The 25,736-nt window shown below is 39.9% G+C and overlaps 1 protein-coding gene across 7 annotated transcripts in view; it reads right to left on the reverse strand.

The window, feature by feature from the left end:
• Positions 1-25,736, reverse strand: part of DOCK4 (dedicator of cytokinesis 4) — a 407,219-nt gene that overhangs the window by 203,067 nt on the left and 178,416 nt on the right. For all 7 annotated transcript variants that reach the window (XM_072764773.1, XM_072764772.1, XM_072764775.1 and 4 more), the window contains exons 2-7: positions 19,732-19,815; positions 17,476-17,516; positions 15,395-15,450; positions 10,829-10,925; positions 5,624-5,772; positions 368-452 (exon numbers count right to left, since the gene is read on the reverse strand). In XM_072764773.1, the coding sequence (XP_072620874.1) occupies positions 368-452; positions 5,624-5,772; positions 10,829-10,925; positions 15,395-15,450; positions 17,476-17,516; positions 19,732-19,815 (512 nt within the window). The remainder of the gene's footprint in view (positions 1-367; positions 453-5,623; positions 5,773-10,828; positions 10,926-15,394; positions 15,451-17,475; positions 17,517-19,731; positions 19,816-25,736) is intronic.

Consider the following 25,736-nt stretch of genomic DNA (forward strand, 5'->3'; position numbering starts at 1 on the left):
GGGGAACAATAAATGGATATCACTGGTCACAGCACTGTCCTGGAACACGATAGACAAATACGTGTGATTTGCAGGCATTTCACTAACAAAATGTACAAAGACGTGCAAAAGAACTTAAAACTTCTTTGGATTTACTTCCTAGTATCTAAGACTAAAGAGCTCAGTAGAGCATATCAAAGAATTCTCAAACAGGTAGAGTGCCTCAGTTTTTTACTTAGGGCATGGTCACCTCAACTCTCAATTCTCTTCACTTGCTCCAAATTAAACCTGGGACATCCTGTTCTCACAAAATCAATCAAGTATGAAGAGCACCATGGAAACCACAAAATTAGCAGTGAGGTTGTGAGCCAAGGTTTCTTGTACCTACCAATCGGTAGAGCTCGGTAATGCTGATGTCCTCTGGGTCCACCATCGCATACTCTTTCCTAGGCACCAGATCCAGTCCCAGTTGTCTAGAAAACACATGGCAAAAGATTGGGGGAAAAGTCACCTCTATAGAACATATCAAAAATCATTATTTTTATTATATCACTCCGAAATTACATATGTCGCACACCATGCTTCTTTCACTCCTATTTTTTGCCTCGTATTAACTGGTTACCCCATTTGGAGTAGCCAATATAACTAGGCTGGACACTGGGCATAACTCGACAAACAGAAGATGATGAAGGAAGGGAAATCCGGGGGATGGGCAGGCACTGTGAATGGAGTGCCTCTGCCACTGGAGGCCTGGTGCTGGGTGGTGGGGAGCCATCAGCACCTCAAGAACTATCACCATAGAAACCCCTCCAACTTGAACTGGGGGAGAACCAAGAGCGAGACCTAATTTTGTTCTAGAAATCAGAGTTGAGAAGAGGGAAGTTTGGCCTTTAGGATGCGACCTGGCATTAAAATTATATCCAGAGCTAATACATTTCTTTTTTAAAAATATATTTTATTCATTTATTCATGAGAGACACACACAAAGAGAGAGAGAGAGGCAGAGACACAGGCAGAGGGAGAAGCAGGCTCCACGCAGGGAGCCCAACGTGGGACTCGATCCTGGGTCTCCAGGATCACGCCCTGGGCCAAAGGCAGGCACTAAACCATACACCCAGGGATCCCGAACTAATACATTTCTAATGTGAATCTCTGGCAACGTGTGTAGACCTCAGTCAGAGAGTTCTGCAGTCACTCATTAGAAGAAACTCAGAAAAGGCAGATGACAGAAATTAAGGCACTGTAGTTTTAGACCTGGGGTGGCGAAATGGTTTAAACTCTTGTGTCAGCTTGACATGATTGACATGTGGCTCTGAGGTCATACATCCAGCCTCAGTGGGAAGCCATCTGGTGACTGATTTGCGAGGTCCTACCACAGAGGAAAGTGTAACTGCCAAGTTGCTTCTACTGACCTTGGTGACAACCTCCTCTCCAGGGTGCCCACTTGACTACATTGCTATCAATGTTGTATCACTCTATTCATCTCCTTAACCTTCCATGACTATCCCAAAAATGTCACAATATCTGTGTAATGCTACTGTCTCTCCCAGACCCCCCTCAGTTACCCCATTCCAGGTATCCTGCAATTCTGTGGTGCGAATTTGTTCCGTGTCCTTTTCACATCATTTTCTAACATGGAAGCCTTCTGGCATGGCATTTCCAGTTATAAAGCCAGAGCTTCCTCACTTGTACTTTAAAAAAAAAAATCCTGAAATTCTGTATCCTACTCAAAACTTCATTAGAGGTTTCATAAGTAGACCTTACTAATTCGGCCCTTACTTCAAGCCAGGCACTGACCCAGCCATTCTGAGGGATGGTTGTTCTTAAGAAGATCACATCTGGACCCTCTCAATGGCAGTAGTTGTTTTAGACATGGAAATGGTTTCTTAATTTTCTTTAGTTATGGTTCTCTTTGAGAAACTTAAAAATCACACTCCCCCGTTCTCTAATTTTTGTTGAACTTTCGAATCATAGACGCACTGTAATCTGTTCTCAAAATACTCATGTTTCCCTGTTATGGACTGAACGTGCCCTCCCAAAATGTATATGTAGAAGCCCAATATGCCAACCCCATCATGGCTATATTTGAAGATAGGGTCTATATAGTAATACACATTACATGAGGTCATAAGGGTAGGGCCCTGATCCAACAGAACTGGTGTTCTTACAAGAATAGACCCCACAGATTTCTCAATGTCCATGCAAGCACAGAGAAAAGGTCATGTGAGGACACAGCAAGAAGGCAGCTGTCTGCAAGCTGGCAACAGTGTCCTCACCAAGGTCCATGGTACCTTGGTCATGGATGGACTTCTAGCCTCCAGAGCTGTGAGAAAATAAATGTGTCGTTCAAGCCACTCAGTCTATGGTATTTTGTTATGGCAGCCCTAGCAAATGAATACATCACCCTTGGTACACCTCACCAGGGATTCTGATAGGATCTATTCCCCATTCTCTACTCCCTCCCAAGAGAGAGCCACTGCCCTACAATGTAAGACATCATTTGACACCAGGTCAGTATCACTGAGGAAAGATGATCTAGCAAAGGAAAGAGGATATATAACCACGTATGAATTCACCTCACCTACCCTACCCACAGCTCCTTCTATGAGAAGCTGTCCTACCCATCCTCTTTGCCAGGAGGCATGAGGGAGAGCTGAGGCAGTCTAGTCATCTGACCATCTCGAGCCACACCTGCCTGGGCACCTGACCTAAGGATAAATAATCTATGGACTGGCCAGTAGCTTAGGAGTGACTGGTATAACATGCTCAGTCTAAACAGGAATAGTAGATTTTGGCTTTCAGTGAGATTCCTTTTTTGAGAATTTAGACCTAGAGATTCAGAGCATCAGCCATATGGCGCAAGGAAGCAAAGATACATGAAGGGCATCTGGTTGACATCACTGTAGAGTAAGCCAAGACCAACTCTAGCTGCACAGGTGCTGGAGCAGGTGTGAAGTCCAGAAACTTCACGAGCTTTGGGGCCCCAGGAACTTGTAACTTGCAAGTCTCTTTCTCTCGTAAGGCTTTCATTATTCAACTTCTGCTGGCTTCCTGGGTCCTAGCTGTGTGAAGAGAGTCCCCTCTGTTTCTGTTTTGTTTTATTAATTCCTAGGTATATGGTTAGGATAACTCTCCCACTGTGAGATTTCCTTAGCTCACAGAACAGGATCATGGCAGTGCTTTTCAAACCAAGAAGAAGATAGGAGGCAAAGTGAGAAAGGAGAAAATGCGAAGAGAGCTCTCAGGATGCAGGAAACCAGAGCAGCGAGGTGGGGGTGGGGGGCAAGTTCTCTCTCATTTCAGGCACTGCACTGCTCTGGGACATCGGGAAAGAAGGATGAACAGATTCTCCATCCTGTAAGATCTTAGCAGGAAAAGTCAAAGGACAGTACAGGACTCTATGGGCAACAGAAACAGACACCATTATTTTAACTCTGTGTGACACCTCCAGGTGAGAATATTTCTTTTCATGGCTCTGTTGAGGAACAAAAATGAATAACTCCTCCTCCTCTGCCCCCCGAGCTTCCCACATCCAGAGGGCTTCTCTTTACCACTCTTCAGCAGTTGTGATACACAACTCGAGACTGAACATTCTTAACTCCGTTTCATCCAGAGATCTACGTGCTAACAGATAATTTCGCAGGACAATCTGATCCAGTTTAATATGCGGGAGCATTATCTGAATTTGCTTTCCAATTAGTACTATTCCGTAAGAAAAATGACGTTTTCTTATAGTCCGCGCACAATCTGTGTGCTACAAGCTGTTTTTAACTAAGTGGTCGAAGAAAAAAATGAGACCTCAGAAAATTCGTGAATTTGAGGATGAGCTATATAAACTATACTGTTCATTTTCACACATCAATGTTTTAACAACTTACCATAAATTAGCCACAGAACTGCCCAAAGTACAGGCCAGAACTTACATGAGTCAAAACTGAGTCATGATTCAGTCAGAATTAGTGTTTTTTCTCTCGGTCATCATCCTCCTTCCTACAACTGAAAAAGTAACTTCTTGCCTGCTCTATATTTCTAAGTTATTTTTGATAAGCGACTTCAACCAACTGCCTTCCTATTTACAAACTAGGCTTTAAGCAAGGACAAGCATAATGACTAAGAGCCAATATAATTCAGTGAAAACTCAAAGTTTTTTTCAAAATCAAAAAGAAACACATTCCTGTCTAGAATGGGTCCCTTTCAAAGGGCCTTGAGATCCACTCTGCTCGGCCTGCCTCATCTCACACAGCAAGACCGGAGGCTCTTGGGCAAGTGGCTGCCAAGTTCTTTTCCTCAGGAAATGCTATGTGTTTGGACTCATACTGTCCTGGAGCCAAGAGGGCCCATGGACCTCCTCTAGTTTAACATACTCCTTCCACAGGTCAAGAAGGCAAAGTCAAGAACAGCTCAGACATTCGTCTCACATCTTATAAAAGCAGCGTTCCTAGTCCAATGTCTTTTTGCCATTCCACACCTATGGTTGTTCTTTTTTAATTCCCTCCAGGAATCAATCTCGTAGATGTAAATAATTTAGGGCAACCATACTGGTTGGTCATCTTTAAAAGGATGAATGGCACATCTTACTCAACAAAATAGCGGAAGTAGTCTGCGTGAGCACGAGGCTTAAAATGTGTCAGGAGGTCCATGTGCTCATGTCTGTAGTATGTCACGTCTCAGCAGAATCAGAAGTGGCTTCTGATAGAGCTACTCCCTGTCATCAGAGGAAGCAGCACTCTAGCTTCAAATCGGTTTTTCCAGATTCAGTAAGAGGCGAATTTATCTGTGGTTTATGTCCTGCCATTTTCTCCTTTCCTGCCTGCTTTTCTTTTATTCCGTAGCCCTAAGATCCTCTGAAGGTCCAAATAGCAAATGGGGACTTGGGGAGAGAAAAGGAAGAGAGGATGTGACTTTGACGTTGAGACACCTTTCAACGTCTTTCAACAAGCCTAGGATCACAGTCCAAGCTTTTCCTAATTTCTCACCCACATTTTAACATTCCTACTTGGTACAATATCAGCTTTGATCAGGGCTTTAAGTGATGAGATTTACTAAAGTGCTTTGCTCTTATTTTACATTAGTCATAGTTTTCTTTAAGAGTAAGTCTTGGTCTGCCTTTTACGGAGTTCTCCCAAGCAGCTCCTCCAAGGGGCCACTGCATACACACACAGGCGGAATCAGGGCAATCGTGAATGCCCCACTGGTGCACCTGTTTTAAGACTTTCAATAGGCAGTGTTAGCATTAGTATCTCCCTCCAGATTTCTCCGGTGACATATTACGACGCTACGGAAGGGGTATATATTAAAAGCAAATACACAGGCCAAACCTAAAGCCTATTTTTAAATAAGATCTATTTAGCAGAAGCCATATGTGGCTGATCCCTGTGAACACTCCCTACTCTGTGGGCACATGCACACCGTCTGCCCTCACGGGGCACTAGTGAACAAACAGCAACCTGGTGCCCTCGCCAGTTGGACAGGCTGCGGTTCTCAACTCCATGGGTGACAGTTTTCCCCTAAGTCCCCAAAAGGAAAAAAGAGCTGAAACAGCCCCCTAGGGGGTTTTCTGGAGACATTACCGTGCAGTGGCTCACACCTGTGCGCTGCCAGCAGAGATCCCCCCCCCGCCCCCACTGCGGCGGACGGTACTCACTCATTGCCCCAGTCCAGGCGGGCCGTGATGTGGCGTTTCACGTCCTTCATCCGGTCGTGGGTTAGGTGGCCCACCAGCACCTGCCGCCGCAGATCCAGGATCTCATTCATTATGTGCCACAGCCGGTGGAAGAGATCGCCTTCGTTTCTCTGAGAGGTACACAAACGTGGCATCGCGGGTCAGTCTCCAGAGTGAATGGTGAGGAAACTAGGCGGGAAAGGGAAGGACAGGGACGCCCGGGTGGCTCAGCGGTTGAGCATCTGCCTTTGACTCAGGGCGTCATCCTGGAGTCCTGGGATCGAGTCCCGCATCGGGCTCCCTGCACGGGGCCTGCTTCTCCCTCTGCCTGTGTCTCTGCCTGTCTCTGTGTGTCTCTCACAAATAAATAAATAAAATCTTGAAAGAAAAAAAAAAGAGAAAGAAAGAAAGGGAAGGACAGTCGTGCCCACCCTCCATGTGCCCACCCTCCACGTGCCCGCCACTCCGCAGGCAGATCCTCTGTTCACAGGCCCCTCTCCCCTCGGACTCTGGGCTACACACCTGCTCTGCACGCTTTCACCCAGCTTCGCGACTCCGCTCTCCTGGCCAAGAGTCCAACTTCACCTCTCAGACCGCCCAGCGTCCTCACTTCGCCTCCACACCCGGAGCTCACCTTCCCTGCCTCCTTTCCCACTTCAAATCCTCCTTTCTTCAGCTCTATCCAAATTCTACTGTCCTTCAAGGCTCCGCCCGTATCCCACCTCGGTCAGGAATCTTCCCTGGTAACTCTCACCCATGTTCTTTTCTCCCTTCTCTGAACAGTGGCTGCATGCAACGAAGGCCACTTTAACGGAAAATACCGTTTTCTAATTATTTCTTGCATGTTGGTCTTAAGGCTCTCCGGTCTTTCCCACCATAGCTGGGTACGCCGGGGGCTCTCAACCTCATTCGCGGCTATTACCTGGTCCCTATTCAGACCTCTGCAAATAAACACTGTTTTTTTTTCTGACTGGTTAAACATTCGTGTAGATTCAAGATACTCTCCTGAGAAATTCGTCCAGCAAGGGCGGCTTAATGTAAGGTAAATGGGTTAACTGGTTTCAGATCCTGGTTTTGCTACTTACTTGTTTTACAGGCTTTGGAACGAGTCTTGTCACCTGTGAAACAGACAGTACTACCTTCCTGTGAGGTTGTTTGGTGGATTGGAGATAAGGTTCGTGAAGAGAGCAGAACGGCACAGTGACGAAGAGCACAGACTCGGGAGCCTGACTACCAGACCTGCTTTCCAACTTTGCCCCTAACTGGCTGAAAAACCTTCGGCAATGTATTAACTTCTTGGTGTGTATTTTCTTATCTGTATAATGGGTATTATAATAACTATCTGATGGGGTCACTGTCAAGACTGATGAGTTAACATACCAAAACTCTTGAGAATAACACCTGGCCTAGAATAAATACCACCCAAGTGTTGGCCATTACCAATACTGCTACTGTTGTGGGTTTCATCTAGAATAAGCCCTCTACAAATGTTGTGTCCTTACCAAAAGCTAGCCTATCTCTCTTACTCGGAGACATTGAGGGCAAAACCATTTCTCAATATCCACCTTTCATCTTTCTTAACCAGAAGTTATGCTTTTACTTTCTACTAAGATAATAGTAGAGGACAGAGACAGTGTTATGAAAGGATTGAGATTATCATACACGTGAAGTCCTCTGCTGTGATAAACTACCAAAAATAGCAAAAATCCTGTGTGATGGGTAAAGATGCTCGGTTGGAACACAATTTTTTTTATTTTAATTTTAAAAAGTCGTGACATGTCTTCTACTTTATCAAGACTTGGTGACTTGGAGTATTTTAATGTACTGTGCAGGTGAGACAAATGTGCTGGCTAAACAGCAAAGCATTCTCCATGACACCACCCCTGAAATATAAATAATTGTGCTTCTCGACTCGTAAAGCACTCTATGGAGCTTCTTCGTCTCGCTCTTTACTCATGTTATATGCTACCATACAAGTCACGCCAGGGGCATTGTGATGCAAGACTCTGGTAATTCGCCACTCAGTGTCTGTGCTCTCCACTTGGTGTCAACTCCCAACCATAGATGCTGGGTCGGCCTTGGGTAGCCCCAGCAGCTGGAGAATGAATAAATAGATACTTGATTTATAGGAGGTCATTCTGTAGATCTTGAGAGGTAGATCCTGTGTAAGTCATGTGAAACAATAAGGGAAGAAGATCAGGAAAAGCTTGAGGAAGTCAGTGGTCATTGGAAAGGTCCATGAGAGTCAAAGAAGTCCCATAAGGAGGATGTAAAATAAGTCAAGTCTCATGCAGCAAAAGGGAGAGCCAGCTCCATAGACCTGACTGTCACAGTGTGAAAGTCATCTGCCCTGCTCTTGGGAGAGGTGTTCTGCAGTCGTTCAGTAGGATGGACTTGCTTTTCTAATGATGTCACCTCTAGTACTTAGGCTGAAGAGAACGCTGACATGAAAAGGAAGCTGGATCCTTTATAAAAATGAAAACCAGCTGGTCAGCTTTCCCTTTAGGGGAGGGGAGGCAGGAACACTGACATCCTGCAGTCGTGACCAGCACACCTGCCCTACTAATGTGCAAGTTGTACGTCTCTCATCTGGTCTGACAGCAGGTCATAAAATGATGATTCATCAAAAACTGGATTTCAAACACTGGACACTTATGAAGACTATTTAGATAAAAAGTGCTCTTGATTTTAACATTAAATGAAAAGGGTAGGGTGCAATACCAAGCACTTAGAGTAAAGCCATATCTAAAAGTTCCTGCAATATATCGGAGCTGTAGCAAAAAGCCAATTGGATTTTAGTGTTTTAGAGAATGGGTAGGTTTTCATTTGCCTCAAATGAAAACAGTATAGGGTTTAGAGCAGCAGATCTACCTTCAGATGCAGGCCTTACCACTTAGCACGGGACCCTGAATACGTTATCTCTGCTAAGATTTGAGAATAAAAACACTCTGGCAGAGCCCCGAGAAGAAAGATATAAAATTTCAAAAATAAATAAATAAATAAATAAATAAATAAATAAATAAATAAATAAATAAATAAATAAATAAGATATAAAATATCCAGCCAAAGGCCTGCGCAGAAGTACTTAGTAAAAGATGGCTGCTGTATTTCTCCTAAGCTTTTTGCGGTTATGTTACTGGTATTTTATTAACTGATAGTTGAAAGAACATTATTTAGGCTCTTCTCAATGATATTAAAAAAGAGCAACTAGCATTTCTCAAAAAGTATTTACCATGAGCTTTTAAAATACAAGTTCTACTTATACAAAGTAGACCTCATAAATGGCTTACAATTTACAAGATCTTAGTATCCTCATCAAACATCTACCAGGGGAGAAGCCAGGCACCTTAAAAACTACTAGAAAAGAACATGCACCGACCTGAACCAGAACACTGGGCTTGGAACACCTGGATTAGGAAAAAAGAACCCAGAAGGTCCGACACAGCCAAGTCAGCCTCATTCTCAAGGTCGAAAATCTATTATTTCCAGGTCCAACTTCCTATCTGTCCCTAACATAAGTGACTACCATGCCAGTCTCCAGGGGCAACTTTCAAATCATTCTCTCGGTGTGTCCATTACTCAGGACGTCAGGAAGTGGAAAAGTTACTCCTGGGGCTTACAGCACATAGATTTTCAAGCCAATCAAGTATGTCCCCAAAATAGATGCTCGCAACCTGAAAAGCAGGTAAAAATAGCTAGATAAGACAGACTCAAGAGGCAATTCAACTTTGTTCCCCACAAGCTGCCGCATAAAAGGCAAAGTGCTGGGGCTCTAGCTCAACTAATGGATGACACTTACACTGCCATTATTTTTATAACTCTTCTGTTGGGTATTTAAGATGCAATGATTTGAACGTTTCAAATAGCTTCATTCCCACGTTAATATTATGCACAATGTTATTTTAAGTGAAATAATAGTTGGATTTTATACTCGTTCTAATACAATTTTTTTTTCCCAAAAAATCTCAAGAGGAGATCTGCGTGCATTTCCTTTGTAGCCTCTCAGCTCAGACCCCTTGAGTTCCGTTATCTTGACTTTGCATTTACCTCATTCCAGCAAAGCTTAGACTGGCATTTAATCTAAGACTGCCCTGTGGATTTTAGGAGTGAGTCCTAAAGCCACCAGCGCCAGGAGGGCATGGTCAGAGAAATCCAACATCAAAAGGGGTTTTATTTTTAAGATTTTCTTGCCTCAATGAAATATCCTATTGCATTTTATATGTAAGAGACAATAAAAACTGTCATTCCGTGCCAATGTCCTTCGCTAATTTGGATTTTCTCTTTGACAAGCTGTTTCAAATCGTTTTGTCAGGCTAAGTACACCTTTGTATTTTGAACGCATCCCTTCAAATGATCAAGCTGTTCTATAAATGTCTTTGAAAATAAAAGGAGAAACAGTGTTCCTCATCCTCAAACCTTCACCACCCCCAAATTTGTGCTTATCAGAGATCCAAAGCACTAGATTCACATCAGAATCCCAGCCCTGCCATTTTCTGGCTGCGTGGGCCAGAGCCAACACTTCACTCTCTGCCTCTTGCTCCTCATTCGTGAGCTGGGGATGATCACAGTCATCATTTCCTTAAGTGGTTGTAGAGATCGGAGGAGATGCTGCACATGGAGGACTTCCACAGGGTTTGCAACATAGTAAGCTCTTCATAAGTACAATTTGTTATAAAAAGTAAGTACATGAAAACATACTCCCCAAACATTGACCTGACCCCCTCCCATTTTGTTTGAGAAGCATTCCTTTCTCTTATATATTTAGAATATTCTTGTTCATTCTGCCTAAGGAGTCTATCATTTTCAGTATATCTGAATTACTTACAGAAAATTAATATAAAATACCACCAATACTCCAATTGTATGCAAATAAATTTCTCTCTCCTTGAAAATTAAAAATACTCAGGAAACCTGACACTAACTAGATCCATGTAAACCATTCTACTTGATGAGATGCCAGAAAAATCATCTTTTACATTCCTGCAGCTTGAAAAAGAACTTAGCCCATGCTTAGTAGACTCACAGATTGCAGCAAGGCTATGTGTTATTAGGCTCTGTATGTGATTTCTAGAGCAGTGCTAATGCCTTAAAGTGAGTGCTCAACCATTGGTCGATGCTGACTCTTGCTCAAGTATTTCTTAAAACAATTCGCAATCCAAAAAATTACACCATTAAAAAGTTACCTACCACATACAGCTGCTTCCACATAGTTCCCCAGTCTCTTAATGTCGATGTCATTTCTGTTATAACGGAGTCTTCGGTGGGAATAACCATTTCAAATTGTCTGTGAAATTAAAAGAGAAAAAGTATATATGCAATTGTCATAGATAACAATTTTCTTTTCAATCCTCCGAAAGATAAAACTAGGAAAGGAAACTGCCTATTAGTTTGGGTTCTGCAGACAGTAACAAGGATCTGATTAGAGACCTGTGTGAGGCATGTTATGTGGGTCATGGCAGTACAACACCAAAAGGACCAGCCACTTTATCCACATCAATTTTGAGGAGTGTGGTGAGAAGCAACAAAATCAGAAGACTTCTGCTCCAGCCACAATGTGACCACTAAACAACAACTCATTTAAGTTCCCAAGCCCAAAAGCCTTCATGTAACATGAGGTCACTGAGCCCACATAAACTATGAAATAGCTTTTGCTTTTCAAGCACCATGACCATACGATTCAAAGGGAGTAACAGACTTGCTCAATGATCAGGATATTACGGCTGCAAACGTCCAACCTAACCTAGTGTTATAAGTACCTAGACACCGAGGTACCAATTAAACACTCGCTTGATCTTATTAACACTTCATTTTTATTATTTGTAAATGGGACCATGAAAAATGATTAATATATTAGTAATGTCATCATGCGTCATTGAACTTCAAAGCTTTTGCTATCACAGACGTTCGGATATCCATTGCACAACGCTCCTCTCTATGATTAGGGTAATATATTTTTCCTGTTTCTTTTCTAAAAGTGAAACACTATACTGGGAAAACACTCATACCAGCATCTACTGGGGTACGTACAGTGGTCTGTTGTTGAGGAGATCCATGAAGCTATGGACGAAAAGAAAACCCAGAAGATTTTCTTTATCCCCTGCGTCTATCTCTGATGTACAACAACCTTTTCCCTCATCTCGAGTTTCTTTTTTCAATTTTTTTTCAGTTTGTGTGCAGGTTAAAATGCTTAAGTGGCTATTATTACTACAACTTCTCATAAGAATGCTGCCAGCTATTTGATGGGGATTATTTTCTTAACATTTGAGTATGTATTTTTTTCAAGGACAACATCTAATATGTACAAGGTAACAGCATTTTAGACACTGAACCAGGTTGTCTAGATGATCAAGGGAAAATTACTTCTTAGCATGAGGCTAATAACTGCTCTGTAGCTCCTTTGTGATGTTATATCCAAAGGGTGTATAATTGTCTTTTGTAAAGTCTTCTTGACAGCGAGTAAGAGAACGAAAAATCTTCACCAACAGAGCCTCATTTCCTCATTTCATACTGCTGCTAAAATACGTGCTCTGTGAATATTTCCCTTCTTTCTAGAGCTGAAACACAGCTGAAAATGTAAAAGTGGGATTCAAAATTAGAAATAAAAGTAAACAGTAGTATATGAACTGCGACATATACAGATCCTTACATCAAGTCTACGTGTGACATTTTCAAATGGTAGCGCCTTTATTTTGCTTTTGAAGCAGCTGTTGCAATTTAAATGATGAATATTTGGAGACAGAGATTATAAAATGATCAGATGTAAGGTCAAAAAGGGAATAATGAATTTCCAGGACAACTCGACAACCTACTTAACATTTAAAAAGTGGCATGACCTCAAGCAGCAATTAAACACTAGAGAAGTGGCCTCGTTGTTCATAAACCATCATTTAATTTAAGGACCCCCATCAGCCCAACATTGCTCTGAAGACCCAGGAATGAAGAAAAAGGCAATTCAGTCTGTGAGAAGTTGATTTGGTATTTGTTCACCAAAATGTAAATTTTTAAGAAGCTTTACAAAATCACCGTTTTCGGCAAGCCAGCTGTTTCCTCTTAATTACACCAAAACCAAAGTCGATGTTCAAATAGTTGTAAGTAGTGGCCCCTGAAATTACATTTTGTTTAGTTATTCTGATACACTTTGCAGCTACTTCATCCTTCCGAGATACATTTTGCAGCAGCCATCAGGCTGCTGATCTTAAAATAAGAGAGGTTAATGTCAAAATCCAAAGAAGTTCCTCTTTGGGAAAGCAATCATCTGGTAATGTGTGTTCTCAAATGTTTTCAGGCTCAAGATTTTCTTCCAGTTAATGGTCCTAGAATCTGGAGTCTCAATTAATTCCAATAACTTTTTTCTTGTTAAGAAAATAAATTTGTATTCTCCCCCCAACGTTCTCCTGCTACTTAATGCTCATTATGCCCTGTGTCACATGAAGAACCCACAACCAACTCTTAAACTTACACAACAAAATTCTGAGAACACTTTATCGTTACTTAAACTTCCTCAGGCTCAGGGAAGGGGGCCAGATCTGTAGTTTCTCCCTGGGACAAAAATAAATAAAAAAAGGCACTTGTTTTGATAATGCCCCACCCCAATCTGCTCTGAGGTAGGACTTCCATGGGGTAGAACGATGCTTGACATTATCTTTGCTAGCATTCTCTACTTCCCTTGGTCAGAGTGTATGGTGGGGGTTGATCATCCCTTTGCTCTGCATAGTTAAAGGGGTAGGGTTGGGCTTGGGGTATAGGCAGCAAAGAGAACTGACTGCATGGGTCAACCCAAGTGGACATTTTAAGGATCAGGGTAGAGAGCTTGGGGTTTCCATATTGCCCAGCCCGGATCACTAGAGCAGAAAGCTCAGAACAAAGAGTGAGCCTATGGCCCAAGCAACTGCTAGTTTCCTCTGGTTTGCTGGAGGGGAGCTAGACAGTGCAAAGTAAGCCTGGCGGGAGAACTCCAAGCTTGACTCATTTCTGGTGCAACATTCCCAAAGGACACACACTGATTAAAACAGTAGCAGCAGTGGTAATTATTCATATTAGAATTATCATGTTTTTAATCTACTATTTTAAATAATTACTACGGCTACTACTAATGATGGTAATATTGCTTCAAGCAGTATTGAATGACATACAGTATAAGATCTCCTAGAGATTTATCCATATAGGTAACTCTCAAGGTACTTATTCCACAGATGCTCACCCACCTGCAGAAGTTATTTCAATGAATTAAGATTAATACTTTACCTTTATAGACAGTGGATATAAGAATCATCCATTTAAATAGCATGCCTTGGAACTTCTTTAGTAAAATTCAAGTTTAAAGATCTCATTTACTATGATTTAAAATGTGCTTTAGGGGGATCCCTGGGTGGCTCAGCGGTTTAGCGCCTACCTTTGGCCCAGAGCATAATACTGGGTTCCCTGGATTGAGTCCCGCATCGGGCTCCCAGTGTGGAGCCTGCTTCTCCCTCTGCCTGTGTCTCTGCCTTTCTCTCCCCCTGTGTCTCTCATGAATAAATAAATAAAAATCTTTTTTAAAAAAAGTGCTTTAGTAATTCAAATAAATGTTTTTTATTTGAAGTAAAATATAATTTTTTAAAAAAGATTTTATGTATGTATGTATTTATTTACTTATTCATGAGAGACAGAGAGACAGAGAGAGAGGCAGAGACACAGGCAGAGGGAGAAACAGGCTCCATGAAGGGAGCCCGACATGGGACTCGATCCCGGGTCTCCAGGATCACGCTCGGGGCCTAAGGCGGCGTTACACCACTGAGCCACCAGGGCTGCCCCAGATTTTATTTATTTATTCATGAGAGACACAGAGAAAGAGGCAGAGACACAGGCAGAGGGAGAAGCAGACTCTCTGCAGGAAGTCTGATGTGGGACTCGATCCCAGAACTCTGGGATCATGCCCTAAACTGAAGGCAGATGCTCAACTGCTAAGCCACCCAGGCATCCCAAAATGTAATTTTTAAGGCTGAATCTGTATTCTTCCTTTTGTCATAAAATGACAATCATTCAGTGATCTAGTGCATATTCATTGTGACACGGGCAGTGAATGTTTGGGTCCAAATCCATGGCCTACTTATAATGATCTGCTCATGACAACCATTAAAATAAGCAAGTTCTACTGTTTTATACTATGATATTTTATTTGAATGATCTGTTATCCTGCAACGACTTTAAGTCCTTTTGGAAACAGACTGGAAAAACTTTAAAAATGTATAAGAAATCTTAGGTGATCAATGAGCTCAACCAAACCAAGTACAGAAATACCATTCCCTAAAATAGAAGAGTGGCTTTGTGAAGTGGTCACACAAGAATATGGTATTATCCCCAATTAGGAAAAAACAGTCAGGCTTGGCTGCTTATAATCAGTGGTAAATCTAGGAAATGCCTGGGGTTTGAGACATGACTCAGCACTCCATGGGTTGACTGCCATGCTTCTCTATATAGCAGGAAACCAAAAAGAACCAACCCCTTCTCCTTAAGATTAGGCTGATTCCATGATTTGTGGACAATGAAAGACCTCTGAGGCCCTAGATTCCCCTCTGGTCTAGCACACACAGATGCAGGGTATTACATTTTCTCCACCAACTGCCTTAGTGTAATCCACCTTTATCAAACCACACAGACAATAGCATGATCTCCTGTAGTTCATTTTCAAGACAATTACTAAGCCTTTCAATTTCTCGAATAAGCAATGGTTCTGTGAAAATCCCCTCACTATTAATAAAACTCATTTCTTACCCTTTGTTCTTCACACAGGCATTTTTCAAGTGAACGTAGCTGGAAGGAAAGATACCCTGCAGGAGAAAACATGAGGTTATGGTGCTAGGTGACTGATAAGGCGGGGGTGTTTTCACAAGTTATACGTATAAAACACAGTCATACAACCATACAGTACTGGGAACAGGGAAAATCAACATCTCTACCACACTGGATCCATTTCTCTTATTTTCTGCTATTCATTAGTTGACAAATTCAGGGATTCTCTAAAGTAAATATAATAAAAAAAATTAAATCTCACTTAGAAGTATTTTCTTTATAAAACAAAATTTCTAAATTTTCAGGAATTCTGCATAGAATAGAAAGCATGTTATACCAAATAAGATTTTTTTTAGTATTGCATAGTTTAATATTGCATTAGTTTTTGTTTGTTTTGGTAGTTCATTTTCTTCTAAAACACTCGTGTCTATTTTAAAATACACACTAAAAACAAAATACCACAATGAATTGGGAGACAATACATATACTATGTGTTAGGGGAAGAACTTTGATGAAAACATAGTAGCAATTAATCACCAGGCTGCATTGTGATGGAACAAAAATTAAACAAAAGACAGCATGCTAGCTCAAAGCTTTTTATTGTAGACAAAAGATAGGACTAGGAAATTGTTCCTTTGTTCTAAATGGGAAGTTGAAAGAAACAACATAAAAAAACATCAGCATCAATTTTATTGTCCATTAAATGACAATATCTTCTGAATGATTTTTGATGTATCATCACATGACAAATTCAATTAAATATTTAGGAAAGCAAATGTCATTTGAATATGTTATCACCATTGTGGATCCAAGGATAACATAAAATTTAATAAGCAAATTCTGTACAAACAACAGTAGTAAATAGATATACGTGTTAAAAATATTTTCTTCAAAAAAATAAAAAATAAAAAAAATAAAAATATTTTCTTCAAAATTTACACTAACTCAATATGGTAGGATTAACCAATAGAGTTAATTATAATTTTTAAAAAGTCAGAATTTGAGGTTAGAAGAGGGGCAGAAATAAGTCAAAATAAATTTTTTTCAAAATTACTCTAAATGAATAATTAAATACTGAAGCTACATTGGCATGTGCCTTGCAGATGTTCAAAAATAACTTTAAATGACAGCTAAAGTATTTTAAAAAAATTAAATTTCTGTAGTCTTTTGTCCCTCAGCCTCTCCTTTAGAATGACCAAAAATAAATGAAATACAGTTATTAAACATAGCTAGGTGATCCAGAGAAAGGTATATTTAAGGAGAAAGGCAGGTAGAAGAACTTAGCTTACACTGTATTTTGAGAGTAAGAAATGATACATTTTCTTATCTACAATCCTAATAAAGCCAGAATTAAACCAAGAAATGAACATGACATGCAAGAGAGTATTATAGAACCTGGGAAGTGTGGATGAAAGTTGGAGAGATTAGAATAAAGTAGACAAACACAGAAAATAGTAAGGATTAGTGTCAAAGTCATAAGGTATACAAAAGAAAGGTAAAATAAAAATCATACTACCTCCTTACTATAATTTCTGAGGATGTATATAAACATATAAAGGACAGTGAGTCTTAGTTTCTGTCTGGAATCGTAGGAACAGGGAGCTCTTTGTAACACGGCTTCCCCATGTTTCACCTGCCCAAACCCAGAAGGGAATCTTACTAGGCTGCTGAAATAAACGTGTTTCTCCACATCACTCTTTTACAAATGATACCACAGAAATCTTAACACCTCTATTCAATTTTTCTTTTGGAATATCTATTTCCCCTGCTTGAATTTTAATTTCACTCTCTGCTAAACTAACACTTCAAAAAGATTTTGTTTATAATATAATGAGCTTATTAAGGTCTTCTCAGCACAAACTGCAAGAGCTACCTAGGATTATCATTTGAGTAGCATGTCTTAATGATAATCCAAGTTCAAAGGAATTCCCAAAATTATGAAAATCTGTATTGCCATTTGGCACTTTAAGAGTCCCAACTGTAATTTCAATTGTAAAATGAAATAAAATAACTTTTTTTAAAAAAATCCCATAATTATGATTATGAGTAATATTTTTTATTACCTTGACATTTGGGTTTTTTAAGGCAAATCCTCTGTACCAGCCTGTGGAGAAATAATCATGGTCATTATTTTGATAAACCATTATAATATTTTAAAGAAAATAAATTATTACAAATCAATCTGTCCTTTACTGATGGAATTTTACCCTACCAGTAAATATTCTGTGTATGAATAAAATGGGGGTTGGATTGGGCTAGACTATAGCTCAAGTGACTAATAGTTTAAGCATTCTATTAAGAAACCATTTAAAAAAATTGTAATGGAAATCTATATGAAAAATAGAAACATGCATAATGGAAGTACAGGGTTTGGAATAGCATTGGGCTTAAATTCTGGCTTTGCTACTTATCAGATTATTTTATTTTGGGCAAGTTAATTGACATGAGCATGGTTTCTCCACGTTTTATAAAAGGCTACATTATGTCTCAGGGAAATTCAAGAATCTGCACAAGATTTAATAAGTTTCCAATTTCTCTTTGCCTGACTACAAGGCCCAGACCCTATTGCCAAAGAATAGGGCTCAGCCAACAGTCATAGAGTGAATTTGCACATCCTTCAGCCCATCATCTAGGTTTAGGATCAGTCTGATAGCATAAGAAGAGGAAAATCAGGTATCACCTATCAAGGAAAGTGATGGGCACTCTTATCAGCAAAATGTCCTACCACCTGAGCTCACCTTAATGTTTATTCTGTGGAATGCCTATGGCTTAACCTCTAAGCAATTCTGAATCAAATTTTCAGCACTATCCTGAAAGAGGAACTTACCTTTTTATACCTTAAAACAAGTACAGGGTATATATATATGAAAATAAATGGTAAATATATACTCCCTCTAAATGTATTATTTTCAACTTACAGTTTCTTCAAGTATAGAACCATTTTGTTTATCGGTAAGAAGTTACCATGTAACAAATATTCTGTTGAATTGGTTTTTTTTTTTTTTTTTGATTAATTGAATTTTTAAAACAAAATATTTGAACTTTATATTTCAATACTCTGTTCCTTTTAAATTTTTTTAAAAAGATATATTGTAAAATGTCATATCTAACAGCTTTAAAATCAGTCTGAAGAAAAGCAAAATGAATTGAACAGAAACTATCTCAGGATTTAAAAATCCCTTAAAGACACATCCAAGAAATATATCCATTCTTAAATAATTACTCTAACAGAACCACAACTTTTTGAGAATTGCTAAAGTCTTAAAAGGAGGTCTCTGTTCAATTATATTGCAGGGGAAGGTTTTTAGGTTACAAACCAGCTCCCAGTAGCCATGGAGCCCATTTTCATGCACCAATTCAAAACAGATTTTATATTTATCTGTATACAGGGTAAAAATAGACAAAATGCATCTGACAATAACATGAAAGACCTGATTATACTTTTAGAGATCTCATTTACAGGGCACAGAATAAATGTCCATGTACCATCACCATTTAATGCCAGGTTCTAAGTAATTTTAAGAGTTCTGTTTGGAGGAACACAGTTTAATGAATCTTGCTACGACAGAATGTTATCATATTATAAATCCTATTAAGCACAACATTTCAGGAGAAAAATGGATATTTAAAATGTGGTCATCTTAGCAACAATAAAAAAAGAGCAGTCATTTCAACTGGGATCTTTTTAAATATGAGAGCTTAAGCATGTCTTATGGAACAGGACTGGAAACCTTTGAGATCATGCTAAGTATCTTGATTTAATGAGTTACATGCAGTATAAATTAATAATCATAAAGCCCTTACAATAGATTCCATTAACATTTCATATGCATTGAATAACTTTAGTTCAAGTTTCGGGGTGGCAGGGAAGAAGACAGCAGAACTACAGCAGAGTTGGCCTTGGCAGGAGTCTTCCCCAAGGCATCTGGTTACTTAACCTTGGAGAAGCCATTTCTGCTCTGGATCTGTTTCTTCCTGTCCCGGGGGACCTATTAGACCCCTGAGATCCTGAGAAAGTTTGGCACTGAGTCATGAATCCCCTCAAATACAGTAGCCTCAACTGCTTTATATGTTGGCATCTAGTGAATATAAGGAAATAATATCAGGAAAAATATATCAGCTTAAAAATAGCAAATGATGCTTTTCCATAAGCCAAATACTGAATCTGCAAGAAATAAGCTTTGTCAAAAATGGATCACTGTGACCACTGGAAAAATCCCAGAAATTAACAGAAGGACAGAATTTGCAAACACTATGAACTGTCCAATGGTGACGAGGTTGGTTATACAACCTTGAACAATCAGCACTAGCCCACTTACCATCACACTTCTCCAGGATCTGAACTGTATCTCCAATTTCCAGTGACAGGCCATATGGGACAGTTCCTCGAAAACTGGCAATAACTGTAAGAAATGTTATAGAATATATGAAGATAATCATATCTGTTATAGCCAGTTATACTGCTTGCTATTAAATGTCACTGACTAGAAAAACGAATGCAAAGAGGAAGTATACTTTGAGAGCTAAAACCTGCTGTCATATTTAACTTTTATATGTTTTTGCAGAGTATCACTCAATAACGTATGTGACAATGTTATTTCCCGAAGAGCTCTGTGCCACTCTTGTATACTGCTATATTCACTGTGCATCCAGACCCCTTGCCCACAGTAGTTACTCAATAAAAGTGTTTGATAACAAATGAGGAATACATATCCTACTTGCTGTTCAGCTTCATCTACCTTCCAATTATGTTGCTTGTAGGAGATTTTTTTTCTCTTAGACTGTAAGCTCAAGAGAAGAGGCTGCATTTATTTGCTTACTAGTATGTCCCCAGGGCTTGGCCAAGTATGTGGCATAAAAGCGGTCATCTTGAGTAGTAATTAAGAGTAACATTTTATTTAGTCTCGACTAAGGTCCGCTCCTAGGATTAAATATACACCCACTCTGACAACTCCCACATGCTCCAACTCTCTCGGAATAGGGCACGTATGTCCAGGGGAGAGTGGGGTGTCACTACCTTACCTAGTGCCTTACCTAGTGGTTATGGACTGACTGGTTTCTGAAACATTTCACAGAGCTGGGCAGGGCAAGGATGTTAAAGCCAGAAAGAAATTGTGTGTAGGTTAGTTATCTCCGGATACCTCAGAGAGTTACAGAGAGAATGAAGCACAGTGATTCTCCCCGGGAGAGTAATGCCTGAGTCAAAAAGGAGATGAGGATGGAGAAATAACAAAAATGCACCTCACTACATGAGAAAAAGAAGAAACATCTCCCGCTCAATACAGTGCACTGTAATCAACTTTCCATTCACGTTTGAAAAATGATAGTAAAAGCTTTGACTGAGTGATTTTTAAAAGACCAAAATTTTGAAAGTGAATTCTATAACTCTGTCTCACATAGTAAGATTCAGATACAACCCTAAACCCCCAAATAAATCATGGCTACTGTCGAGAACGTATTTTAAAAGCTTGAAGAAACACATGAATCTGTCAAAAATCAGGACATGCCGGTAAGTAATGGGCTTTTACAAGAGGTCTAAAGCCCTTTCATAATCTCAAAACAAAATTAACAGTAGAGATCAAAATGCAAGACAGAAAGCGTAACCCACAGTACATGAGATGGATGAAAATAACTGTAGAGTAACCAAGTTAGAACATTTTAGACAAGCATTAATCCGTGATGTCATTTTCCAACCTAAATACCCTAGGACCTCATATTGACGTGCTAGGAGATGTTCACTCAGAAAATAATCTAGGGTCTGTATATCTTGACAGATTATCTTAACCAACTTTCAGAGACCTCTTCTTACAAGAGATCACAGCTGCACAGTCAATAGACTGATTAGAATTTAAAAGACTTCAGAGCAAGCCTGCACCCAGAATCGCCTTTCTACATTCATGAAGTTATCTAGACTCTTGACGACCCTAGTGGTTCCACGCTGCACCGCTTCAAGATTTGAGAGCACAGACTACCCAACACGGCTCTCTCTATAGCTCTTACCACTCACAAATGGCTTTGTAATTCCCAGACTGCATGTTCTCTCCCAGCCCCTTCTTGAACACAGTGATACCATCCATGGACTTCATTTCTTCCTCCCCCGTTCATGCTCCAGCCCACTCAACACAGCCTTCCATGTGCTCTGAAACCACACTAATGAAGTCACTATCCCCTTACTGCGACCACGAGCATATCGCTTTCAGGAGTCCACCTTCGTTTGAACCTCATCTCTCACACTCCCCAGCCTTCCTCTGTAGACCTTCTCTTCTTAGCCCTCTCCTTAAATGTTGGTGTCACCTAGCATTCTATGCCCAAGATGCTGAAGCATAAAGGCTGAGGTGCAGGACAACAGCGTCATCATGAGACATGAAGGGAGAGCCCAGATTTTAGCAGTTATTAGCTGCGTGACTATAGTCAAGATACTTCTCAAAATCTGCATCACCTCATCAAGCAAATGGGGGTAACAGTAAAGGAACTGCAAAAGATACTGGAGGCTTAAGTAAGGTGCCTATTGGAAATAACTTACTACACTCAGGAACGTTCTAGTCATTTCATAAATACCTCAGTTATTTAAACTAGACTTTTCCTTTTCTATCCATATATATTCATTCTTCCTCTTTGGAAAGAGTTTCAAGACTTCTAGCATCACCTGTTGACAGATGGCTTGCCAAGTCCCTCTCTAGTTCTGATCTGTGCCCCTGAGAATCTGACACAGACTTGCCAGGTGTGTATCCCTGTTCAGATGTCTAAGAACTTAGCATACTTCCAGCTAAACCCATCATCTCCCCTCATTCTCTAACCAAATCTAAGATATTTTCTCTTCCAATTACCTAATCTGAAATGTTAGTCTAAAATTGTACTATTGGCAGTCCTGCTTTATCCTGCTATTACTAGGTGGATTTCTCTGTATCGCTCTACAGGGCCACTGGGAAGCCTTCTCGGATGTCTCCCTGGTTGTCCTTCCTCAACACAAGGTCCATGATGCCACCAGTTACCTTTGATTCTGTCGCATTTGGCCTAAGGGTTTGTGGGTTTTGTTGTTGTTTTCTGTGTGTGTTTTTCTGTTTCTGTATGTAGCTTCAGGAAGATTTTTATATTTCTTCCATTAGATTTCTATTTCTTTTGTACTAAAAGATGATTAAATAGATCGTGCAGTGCTGGACAAGAGCTTGATCAGCCTGTTTTCCTCTTATTTCATGTTGCCATTTAGTTCATACAATACTTAGGTGTCTCCAAACCAGATCCTCCTCCACTGTTCCCAGTTTTATCGAATGTTAGCACTGTTCATTGACTGGTAAGGTCAGGAACCCGGGGGTCATGAACTAGCCCTCTCATCCACGTATCCAATCCAACACCATGTCGCAATCATCTTATCTCTGAAACACCTCCCGGAGGCACCCTCTCTCAACGTTTCCACTCCTGCCACTTCCCAAACTGACTGGCCCTCTCCTGTGGTCTCTTAACAGGTCCATGTTTAGATACTCAGGACCCTTTCCAATCCTTTTTTCATATGACAGTTAAAGAGGTCATTTCAAAATGCACATGTGATGATGTCATCCTCCTCCTAAATATATTAGAGCTCTGAGAATGACAAAGAGATCAGTACCACAGCCCATACGGTCCTGCCCTTCTCTCTGGTACCATCCTGTACTCCTTGACTCTGACTTTCTGTACTCCAGTTACAGAGACCTTCTGTCAATACTTTGGTTACTATATTCCCTCATATGCTGGACTTTGCACATGGCTGACCTCTTGCAAAAGTCTTTCCTTTCACTCCTTACCAAGTTAGGCCATTTTCATCCTACAGATATGAGTTCAGGGGTCAGTCACTTCTAGGGCAGCCTTCCTTGATGCACGTTCACTCATCCCAACTACGTGCACTCGTAGCAACAGACTACTGAACCACAATCCTTATTTGTGCAAATTTCCACAAATGTAAGGATTGTGCTGGTTTTAGCTCCCCATTGTATACCCAATTCAGTACTGACCTTGGTACTCAATCTGAGTTCAGTAAATAATCACTGAGGGAATGAATGAGGGTGTGGTCATTACTGCTAAACACTCTGATCTTAAACAAGAAGCTTCCTTATTATTGCAAATACTATTTTTAGAGGGTACTTAAAATTTCAAGAGCCAAATTATATTATCTGTCAAAACTCACGCTTTCATAGGAGTTGCTGAAAGTGGGATGACACTTTGTCTGGGTTTTATTTGTGTATCATCTCATTTCTTATCTAAGTAGTCTATATGGATGAATACTGATTTTACTCTTCAGCTACGTAATATTTGAAAACTAATAAGAGCATGCTAGTAAGTTCTTCAATCCCACTGGGCTTCAGGTGCCTCCTCTACAAAACAAAGGAGGTAGACAGGGTGCCCTGTGCTCAGCCATACCCCAAACTGTATCAAGATCTTTTTTGAAGGCCTCAGTGCCTTTATACATATTATTCCCTTTTGAGGGGTTACCTATGCCATCCCTTCTATGCGGGGAACTGCCAAGGAGTCTTCGTTTAAGTTCTAGCTCCAAGGTTAGCTCTTTTGATTTCCTGATGCTACCCTTTTTCCTTTCCTCATCCTTGCTTCAAGTGTAATCAATTATTCTCTCATCCGTGCTCCAAAGGGACTCTGACCACACCTTCAATAGGATTAAGGCACCATATGGTATTCTACTACTTTATTCATCTCTGCCTACCTGAGAACATGAACTATTTCTAATTCACCTTCAAGACTCAGTATATGGGTGTCTGAGTACATGAACAGAGAATGAACACACACATGGAATACATGAAGCCACTTAAAAATGGCATCCAGGTTTTAGAGATTCACAGAATGTTAGGGTCACCTCTTTTAGCCGAGAACACCGAGGGGCAAGCATTGAACTGCAGATCACATTAGGGTGTGAAGCTTTTTCAAGATATAGTTCAGGCATGATTTTGAACTTTACCCTCTAAAATGGCAAGCCACTTTCAATCTTTGACTTACACAAGTAACTCCACCTTGCAGTGTACTAAACTTGTCAATGGATGGATGAATGCTATATTATTTATGCTTCAGGTTATGAAAGAGAAAAGTTGAAAGAGAAAGGCAGTTCTGGGCAAAAAAGCAAAAGATTTGAAAAATGGATTGGCTCTTGTTTATTAGTGGTAGTGTGTGATATATCATAAAGTAAGCAAACTGGTTTAGCAAAGCAAAGATTCAGGAGATAACACAGGCATTCACAAAGCCTCAATTTGCATTTTCATCAAATGTACTACATGTTATTTTTAGATTCCATTGTGGATACAACTTTCTAACTAAATCCCTTTAAGATCCTTCAGGCATTTTTGCATAAAACACGTCTTTTTAACAAATAGCTGAAAATCTACTTTGTCCCCAGTTATTCTAATGAAGTTATATCTTTCTACAAAAGTCTTCAGCGTATACTTTCCAGGGGCGTCTTTCCCCTAATAATATTGGGGCCTACTGAACATGACCACACATGTCTTGATCCTTTTTGTTTTCTTATAAATTGAACAATTTTAGTATAGATAGATCATTGAGAATGAACTCTTCACAGAACCAAAAATGTAAAGGTCCAATACTATTGTTTCAGTCATAAACCTTGAGAGTATAATTTTAAACAGCATATATAAACTACCCTATGGTATTGTGTTCATCTCTGCTCACTTGCTATTATGTAAAAAAAAAATTATTTGGATTAACAAACATCATATAACCAAAGTTATAATCAATTCTTTAAAAATATATAGGTAAAGTCAACATGTTCAATGTAGAGCATAATCATCTTGAAAATCGTATCAACAGCTGTCTATTATCACTCATAATGTTATTACTTTATATGATAATCAGTTTAGTACCTATTGGCCATTTATTTAAAATTAATGGCTGTGAGAAACATCCTCATATACACTCAAACATATCTTCTATGAAGAAGGTAAAAAGAAAGCAAAGTTGTTCTGTGAAGTAGGGACTCATACCTCAGTTTCAATGACACTATTTGTTCACACAAGCAACAAATTCACATTTTAAAACTTTTAAGCAGTACAGAGACACTCCATCATAGAGTTCTATGACTTTTAAAAGCAAAACTAGAAAACCAATGTTTAAAAAAACCTACTCTAAGTCAACCATTGAGCTCTACAGCACAGACAATAACAAGTTGTGCAGCATCATTGTCAAAATAATATTTACGCAATTCTGTCCACTATAATTCAATTCAAGCCCTTGAATTTGAATTCAATTCAAAGGCTGCCCTTGCCCTTTATGGGCTGACAATCTAAGATGAATGGAACATACTGTAAAAAATAAATAAATAAAAATAATGAAA

Source organism: Vulpes vulpes, chromosome 7, assembly GCF_048418805.1.
Source record: "Vulpes vulpes isolate BD-2025 chromosome 7, VulVul3, whole genome shotgun sequence".
NCBI classification, from domain to species: Eukaryota; Metazoa; Chordata; class Mammalia; order Carnivora; family Canidae; genus Vulpes; species Vulpes vulpes.